This window comes from Mustela nigripes, chromosome 6, assembly GCF_022355385.1.
Source record: "Mustela nigripes isolate SB6536 chromosome 6, MUSNIG.SB6536, whole genome shotgun sequence".
In the NCBI taxonomy this organism is placed as follows: domain Eukaryota; kingdom Metazoa; phylum Chordata; class Mammalia; order Carnivora; family Mustelidae; genus Mustela; species Mustela nigripes.
Window position 1 is genome coordinate 102,242,976 of NC_081562.1, and position 8,932 is coordinate 102,251,907.

General features: G+C 46.6%; 1 protein-coding gene across 1 annotated transcript; it reads right to left on the reverse strand.

Annotated features, from left to right (window-relative positions):
- Positions 1 to 395: 395 nt before the first annotated feature.
- On the reverse strand, positions 396 to 8,286 carry KCNA1 (potassium voltage-gated channel subfamily A member 1). The gene is made up of 2 exons (XM_059403766.1): positions 8,195 to 8,286; positions 396 to 7,828 (listed from the first exon to the last, which is right to left on the reverse strand). Exon 2 carries the CDS (start codon positions 7,315 to 7,317, stop codon positions 5,830 to 5,832), a length of 1,488 nt encoding a protein of 495 aa, XP_059259749.1. The 5' UTR covers positions 7,318 to 7,828; positions 8,195 to 8,286; the 3' UTR covers positions 396 to 5,829.
- Positions 8,287 to 8,932: the final 646 nt, after the last annotated feature.

Below are 8,932 nucleotides of genomic sequence, written 5' to 3' on the forward strand. Positions count from 1 at the left end.
TGAAAAATATAATTTCAAATAAAAAACAATTGAATCGAATATAATCAATTACTTTACTCCCTGGGGCCTCATTTTTTTTTCTTTTCTTTTCTTTTTTTTTTTTTCCACTGCTTTCATAGGCTAAACTCCAAAGGTCCCTCCTGGGGATCCTACCTGAGACCAAAGTGTGAATTTATTATCAAGATTCAACCCCAATGCATTTCCTTGCACAGGAAATATACTACATGAGTTTCACAGAAAACCAGGTTGCTTCATGATTTTATCTCAGATTCATGATGTTTTTTAAAGATATCCAAAAAAAAAAAAAAAAAAAAAAAAAAAAGATATCCCACAGGAAAAACCACCCTAAAGACCAGTTAAACAAGAGACAAATAACCAGTCAACATAGTCCTTGATAAGATCCTTAAAAATTATCTTTAATTGATGCCAAATATGAACAGATCGTAAAGTGACAGAAGCAAGTAAAATTGCATAGATGAAAACTATGCGCTTCAGTTAGGTTCTCAATTCATAACATTCAATGTCCTCTACCTGACATATTAAACAGGGCAGGGGAAATGCACAGCAGGTGAAAATGAGACACATCCTTAACTCAAGGTGTAAGCAACTGGCAAACTCAAGAAATAAAGTAGTGCTTTTTTCAGCTTCAATGGTTTGTTGTCCTGATGGTGCACTTTAAATTAATACTACTCAATTTTTAGTTTTTAACCTTGGTAATACCGTATCTTTAATGCTGGAGGTATGTCATATAGAGTCCGTGCTCTTGGCTTATGGCTGCTGCCTAAACAGCTCCCAGACAGTGCACTGAAGAGAAGAAAGGTGTTTCTGCAGGTTTTGGAGAGGAGACAATTTTGACCTGGAATATTTTGCAGGGGATCTTTTGTGTTTTTTTTCTTTTCTTTCCTCACACCATTTCTTCTTCTTCTCTGATTATGGTACAAAACTCTTCTATACTTTGTGAAGTCTCATGTCATAAAAAGTAAACTCCTAGTTAGCTCCTACATAAAAATCACTGGGACTAGGGCTAATCTCCTTAAAGCTAATGGTCCTGAGGTCAACAGGGCCTCACCCCTTATGTACACATTGGACTTCCCAAGAAAGCCCATGGTCAATTTGCCTGAGCAAAGAGACTGGCCTTGGATCCCAAGACTTTTGAGATTTACACCTATACCCTGAATGAGTTCGCACAGTGACCCAAGGTAATGCAACAGTTTTGGTTAACAACTCAGCTCCTGCCCACTTCTTTATAAAAACGTTAAGTAAGGTACATTCTTCTGAGGTTTACCTGAGTCATGCTAAACATGTTTGCATATACCCTGAAATTCCATAATATAAATACGAATATTAAGACACCACACAGTGGATGAGAGATTGCAATTCAGCTTGGGTTGTGTCTGGTTTAAAAATTTTCATTTCTTTACTTGTCTTCTTGAAATGAACAAAAACATCAAAAGATTCCATCTTTTCTTAACAAAACAGAAAAGTAAAATGGCTGTTTGGCAGTTTATATTCTTTCTAACAATTCTATACTACGGATGGTTACCACCCACCAATTCTCACCTCTCCCAGGAATGAGTTCTCCCTGGAAGAAAATGGGGAACTGCCTTCGGCTGATGTACTCTTTCTCCTTTTTGTTCAAGGCAATCTACCAAACAAGGAATTTAATTGTAAAATTGTTAAAAAGCATGTGTTTTGAGGTCTCCTATTCTAAATAGGAGGGTTAAGAAACTGTTTTTACTGACTCTTCAGTTGTTAACCAATTTGAAAAACCTGTAACTCGATACAACATAAAGAAGGTCCTTTACGGACTAAATCAAATTTCTAGTTAAAGAAATCTGCTCACTTACCATTTATGTGTTTGCCTCTTTGTTTTTTGATTCTCAAGTGAGTCAAGATTATGATAAAACCTGTGCTTTGTTTCCACCACAGTGGAATCTAAACCTGATGTACAATTTCATTTTGGAGAAACGACTATCCATCAGCCATATTCCAGAAGAATATGCCATTGGTTCATTTGATTTTGCTAGGCTAACTCACTAACACACTCCAAATGAACCTTTAACCGATAATCAGTACTCAGTTCTCAAGGGGGGAGCAAGGGAGGGCTGTGCACAGATGGGGAAGGAGAGATGCAAAAACAAAAAGCTTTCCTGGCTACAACCTGACTTCTCTAAATCTGAGGACAGAGGGAATTAATGTCTTTGGTCTCTCAAATTCAGATCACTTGAGGTGAGTTAACCACTTCAGAGACGCAGGGATGGCTAACAGCCGTGGTGGGACCCAACCCTTCCACTCGCCACCCTATTGAACTAGGGCCTTGAAACACTGGAAGAGCTGAGCTATGGCTATTAGCATGTCAGAAGTCTCTCCTTCTGGAGAAAACAAGTATTCAGGACATGAGCCATGAAAGCTCAAGACCGAGGATGGGGATTCAAAGGTAAAAAGCCCACTAAAATAAAATGAAGTAAGTAAACCAAAAGATAGTCATTCCTTAGTAGGCAGTTTTGTTAAGTGCACCTTCAGGTCTACAAAAACATTTCAGCACATTACAGTGCAAGGGGTAAGAGCTTTGTCAAACTTTGCATGCCTATGCTACACAAATAATCCCTGTACTCCATTCCTACTGACTTGGTTGTAATGAGCTACAGATGGATAAGCAGCATTCATTTCCCCCCTACCACCCAACTTCATAACAACTCATCCCAGATCCCAGGCTGAAAGGCTCATGCATGCAGCGCTTTTTCCTGTAACACATGCAGAAGAACCCCAGTCCAGCAAAACTATGAGAGGTATACCAGGTAGCCAAAGCCAGTCTCATCAGTCTTGGTCCCATTTTTCTCATCCTCTGACCCATCCATCCCATAGTACTGAGTGGATTATTGCTGTTGACATAGTGCAGCGTTTCAAGTTCTGTGTGTCCTAGACCTTAAAGTCTAATTAAAAGATCAAGATATCCCCAGAAATTTGGGGGAGGTTGACTTTTTTTTTCCCAACTGGAGACTTTTAAGCAGGTAGGAGAGGAATAGCCAGGATGAGTAAAGGTTCAAAAGAGAAGGAAACGTCACAGGGGAGAGTTTAATGCCCTGTGGTCAGATGCTGTGCAATCCTTGGCCCCTTGTCTTCCATGATGTTACATCAGTCTTACAGATTCACAAAAGCCGCATGGGAAAACAAAATATCCATGTTCTTTCTTTCAACTGAGTCAGCCAGCCTGGGTGTTACTCTAGCTTCTTGGTTTATTGCCTCACTGCTAGTTCTAGGATAAGGTGGGGGAAGGGCTGGAAGTAACAGGGAAGATTTCCAGAAGAAGCAGGGCAGGAATGTAAGGTGGGCAGCAGCAGGCAGCCACATGCTAAGTGCAGAATGAAGATTCCCCACCTTGGTGTCCTTAAAAAGGCTGTGAGTGCCTCTCCATTGGTGGACAGCTGCTGGGCCCCAGAGGCCTATGTTATGTGACTCTCTTTCAGCCAGACTCAGGGTCCCCACCATTCTCTGGGCTGAGTGCCTGGGGCAGCAGAAGTTAGATGCTCACCCTGTGAAATGACTGCCAGGCGGAAAGATCATAGGAGCATCATAGAAAATATCTAAAAGGAGTGGGCCAGGAGGGAAGGCCCAGGAAAAGTTATTATGAATTCAGTGTTCCCACATCCACACTGATGTCTGAAAAGATCAATCAGAGATTTGCAGAGTGCTCTTGCTAACAGAGGAGAAATAAGGAGCTTTGCATGGAACACTACGCTGGACCTGAGGAAGCCTTGCAAGTCCAGAGCAGCCCTTGACAGAAAACAAATTCCCCAAAACTGAATATTGGCTTCTGGTGGAGAAGAGGGAAAAAACAAGTTCCCAGTTCATGTCCAGTTCGAAGACGGGTCTCGGGTCCCAGTTTACATCCCAGATCAGGCTGCCAAAGGGACCAAGTCCAGCGGATGGCCAGAGAGACAGCACCCTCCTGGATCTCTCCTCTCCCAGGTTTCAGATGGTGTGGTCTTCTCACAGTGGTGAAGTGAGACAGGGAGGGTGGAAAAAGCAAAAGCAAAATATCTGTGCCTCAACCCTTCCTCCCTTTTGTTACATAACATCTCAGCTGTAATAATGGAGGCACTTTCTGCAGTTCACTGTGGGTACAGGATAAAGGCACTAAGCAACTATTAAATCAATTGGTTGAGTTTCTTCAGGGAGCCTCAAGGGGAGGGCTGAAGTCTCTACAGACTTCAAATCATGACTGCAAAAAGAAATCAGCTCTGCTTTGGATGCATACAAGAGATAAACATGTTCATTTACATCCTAAGAATGCACCAAAAAACATGCAGTATTGCACCTTTTTTGTTTGTTTGTTTTGCTTGTGTTTATTTTCAGCTAGAAAGAATACTTGTTCTTAGGTGTTGCTATACATACCTTGATGACTTATTTAGTTTTCCACATAGCTTCCCTTTAAGGGATGGGCATATTGGTCCTCTCTCTGCCTACAACTGCACAGAAACCTGACATTTCCCTGAGCAAAGGCAGGAAAATCAACTGAGTGCCCCCCACCCCCCACCCCCCATTATTTCTTTTGGGTCTTCATCCCACAAACTTGTAATTTTTATGATTTAATTTTTTTTTTTTACTGAAATCATGCATTAATTAATTCAAGGTACACCTTAATCAAATAGGCCATAATGCTGAATAAGAGAACATGCTTTGAGCTCCAAAAAGTTATTGTTCCCATCTGACTAACATATGCACTTAAATACAGTACTTTATTTACTAATAAAATAGTGAATAAATGAAGGAGTGCACTTTCGGTGAATGCAAATGATAAAAGGATGTATTTTTAGAAGAGTTGATACCAACGTAAGCTTATCCCTTATTGTCTGAGTTAACGTTCTTGGCATGCGATTATAAAATAAATATGATCAGATTCAAACATGCTTACATTTAGTTCTGTTTGTGCTCTCTTGCAATAAGGAGGCTAAGGTTTTACATCCAGTTCTGGAGGCCAGGGTTCAGAGTGCAGGACTGGTGAGAAAAGACCTGTGTTTGGCTCACCTGCAGTTGAGGAACTTAGCAGCACTGCAGACGAATCAATTAATGTAATTCAGTTATTTTTTTCTTAGAGAAGAGTTTGTATTAGAAGGGGAATGAGGCAGAGGGAATATCCCTAAAGACCAGGACCAGTATCAGATTTATAAGGTGCTTTATGAACAAGTCTTCAGTAATTTTTCGTGTGTGTGTGTGTGTGTGTGTGTGTGTGTGTGTGTGTTTTCACCTTGTCATATACAGTTAGGTTGGTCAAAATAAAAAAAAAACATTTGTTCATTGCCCATTTTGGCTGGTATATCATGTTACATATAATACATCAGATGCACTGTCTTAAATGTGCTGTGCAGTTTGCAAAAGTTTTATAATGGAGTCCCATGCAAACTGAAATTTTATATTTCTAAATGATCATCTGGTTTCTAGTTAAAAGAAAAAAATTAAAGAAGCCAAAGGATTAAAAAAGTCTCAGTATGGGGAAGCATATGAATCTTAGTTTACCTAGACTAGCTCATGGACTGAATTGTTTTAAACCAGTTTTAGAAAATACACCTTCTTTTCCCATTTTTTAAATAAAATGAAAATAGCTTCTCTTTTCTTGTATCTTGAAAGCTTCTGGTTCGTCATCCCCCCAAATCCGCAATGCAACAATGCATTGACAGTTAAATAGAGCATTCAGAGACTAATTAGTAAAGTATCTACAAACAGTGATGTCAGTCACTAGGGTTTTTGTTGTTTGGTTTTTGTTTTGTTTTGTTTTTAAGTCTTTCAAGCTACTAAGTGGGGCTTTTGTTTGTTTGCTTGCTTGGCTTTTTAAACATCGGTCAGTAGCTTGCTCTTATTAACGCAGTTTTGGTTAGCTGTGGTACAATTGCCAGTTCTGATATTGGCCTGTCTATAATGGGCTATGCTATTATTCATATCCTCTTCGATCTCCATGTACTCAGATTTGCTGATAGTGGAGGAACTGCGCCGACTGAGGTCACTGTCAGAGGCTAAATTAGGGGAACTAACGTGGAGCAACTGAGCCTGCTCTTCCCCCTCAGTTTCTCGGTGGTAGAAATAGTTGAAATTGGACACAATGACAGGTACGGGCAGGGCAATTGTCAGCACACCAGCGATGGCACACAAGGAGCCCACGATCTTGCCTCCAATTGTCACAGGGTACATGTCACCGTATCCTACAGTGGTCATGGACACCACCGCCCACCAGAAAGCATCGGGGATACTGGAGAAGTGCGACTCAGCTTCTTCCGCCTCGGCAAAGTACACTGCACTAGAAAACAGGATTACCCCAATGAAGAGGAAAAAGATGAGCAGCCCTAGCTCTCTCATACTAGCTTTGAGGGTCTGGCCCAGGATCTGGAGGCCCTTAGAGTGGCGGGAGAGTTTGAAGATTCTAAAAACCCTTACCAACCGGATGACCCTGAGGATGGCCAGCGAAGTGGCCTGCTCGCCCTTCTGGTTTCCCTCCTGCTCGGCTATCTCGGTGCCTAGGGTGATGAAATAGGGGATGATGGCCACAATGTCGATGAAGTTCATGATGTTTTTGAAGAAGTCTGTCTTGCTGGGGCAGGCAAAGAAGCGCACCACCAGCTCAAAGGAGAACCAGATGATGCACAGGGTTTCCACGATGAAGAAGGGGTCCGTGAAGATGTTGGAATTGTAGATAACCGTGGTGTTATCGATGCGGTGCACGGTGCCTGTGAAGTCCTTGTCATCCTTCAGCTCCGGTAGAGTCTCCAGGCAAAAGATGACAATGGAGATGAGGATGACCATGACCGAGACGATGGCGATGACCCTGGCGGGCCCTGAGCTCTCAGGGTACTCGAAGAGCAGCCACACCTGGCGCTGGTATTCCTTTTCGGGCAGGGGGCGCTCCTCTTCCTTGATGAAGCCCTCGTCCTCCCGGAACTTCTCCATGGCCTCCTCGCCCAGCTCGTAAAATTTGATCTCCTCAGAGAACATGTCCAGGGGCACGTTGACCGGCCTCCGCAGGCGACCCCCGGACTGGTAGTAGTAAAGGATGGCGTCGAAGCTGGGCCGGTTGCGGTCGAAGAAGTACTCGTTCCTCAGGGGGTCGAAGTAGCGCATGCGTTTCTTAGGGTTGCCCAGCAGCGTGTTGGGAAACTGCGCTAGGGTCTTGAGTTGCGTTTCGAAGCGCAGCCCGGAGATGTTGATCACCACGCGCTCGCAGCACTCATGGTCGTCGTGCTCCGCCGGCCGGGGGTAGCTGCCATCCTGGGGGTGGCCCGGGGCGGCCGAAGCCTCGTCCACGTTCTCTCCAGACATCACCGTCATTGTGGAAGCAGGGCGCAGGGGTGAGAGACCAGGAGAAGGCCGGGGGTGGGAAGCCGTGGGAAAGGAGAGGTGGGGGGGACCCAAGCGCCCCCCCCACCGGAGTGCGCAGCTTCCCCACGCTCAGGGGGAAGGGCTTCAAAGCCAGCAGGTGGAGAGATCTGTGACTTCACTTCTCCTTACCTTCCCCTCCACCCTGCCTTTTACTCAGTTTGGAATCCCCCTCGCCTGCGGCCCTGGGTGTAGCTTTTTGCCGAGAGTGGGGTGGGGGGAGGATTGGTGTATCTTCCTGCTCCGAGATGCCTTAGCGCAGTGCCGTTCTAGCGGACCGGGCCATCACTTCGGGGGTCACCCTGTCCTCCCCTCCCTTCCGTGAGCCCTCCTAGGACCGGGTGCAGAGCCAGCTCAGCAGATCCCCTCGCCTGCCACCCCCTCTGCTTCTCCTTGGCTCTCCCCCCTCCTACCCCTCTTCGCCTGCCGCCTTCTAAGCTCCCACCAGGGCGATCGATGGACGCTGCAGAGAAATAGAAAGTGATACGGGGGTAGAAAATCAGAAGCATTCAGATGGGACGGAGCTACAGACACCGAAGAGCACAGACCTCTAGCTTTTTTAGAAAGCACTGGACTTTTGCTAGGGTTAGTACATACACACAGACAGACACACGCAGACACCCGGAAATCCAAGTTTGGGCTCTTCCATCCCACTTTCCCCAATGCCCGACAACCGATCTGTTTACAACTTCGTTAAACTAAAGATCGGGAAAGCGCCGAGAGACGCCAGGGGAGTTCCAGGTGCCGGGCAGCATCCCCACACCCTCTGCTTCCCCCACCCCGCGCCCCTGCCCGCGCTTCTGCAGCCCCGGACGGGGGAGCCCCCTACCTGGCCCGCCGGCTTGGCGCAGGGGCGGTGCTGAGTCGGAGGAGAGCCCCAGTCGGAATGCGGCAGGTCGCCTTTGCAGTACCCGGCGGGAGCGGCGGCCGGAGCCGCGGCAGCATCCGAGAGGCGCCGGGACAAAGTCGCCGCCCTCACCCCCTCGTCCTACGCCCCTTCAGTGGGACAATCGATTGAGCGAGCCGCTACGGCGGAAATGTCCGTTCCCTTCCCCCATTCTCACCGGTTGCCAGCAACCTAGAGACGCCGTCCTCTCGCTGGTGCAGGGAGTTCCGGAGGATGCGGGGCGGAAAAGCAAAATGCCACCCTCTCCCGAGGCTCGGAAGCAAATGACGATAAACAGCACTGTCGCCCCCTCCTAACACTATGGGAGCCCTTGATTCAATCCCGAAGGAGGCGGGCGAGCAAGAGCCTGGATCTACATGGCTCTCGGATCTCCTCCGCTTCCCGCACCCCAGCGTGGACCTCGCCGAGGCTACGCGGCGTGCCGGGAGCGGTTAGGAGCTCGGAGTGGGGCAGGGTGCGTGCGGCGGCGGGTCCGCTCGGTCCATTTCTGGGCGCTGCAAGATCAGCAGAAACCTGAGAAAGCGCCTGGAATGCGGAGCAGCGATTGGCCCACTCGGGCGTGGGTTGGGGAGGGCGGGGGAGGGCAGGAGCGAGGAGGTAGATGGAAAATATGAGGGGGTGGCTTGGCAGAGGGGGGTTGTCATTCAGTTCCCACCCTTA

What these genes read in the sequence shown, in the direction of transcription:
- KCNA1 (XM_059403766.1), bottom strand. Translation starts at nt 7,317, where the DNA reads ATGACGGTGATGTCTGGAGAGAACGTGGACGAGGCTTCGGCCGCCCCG.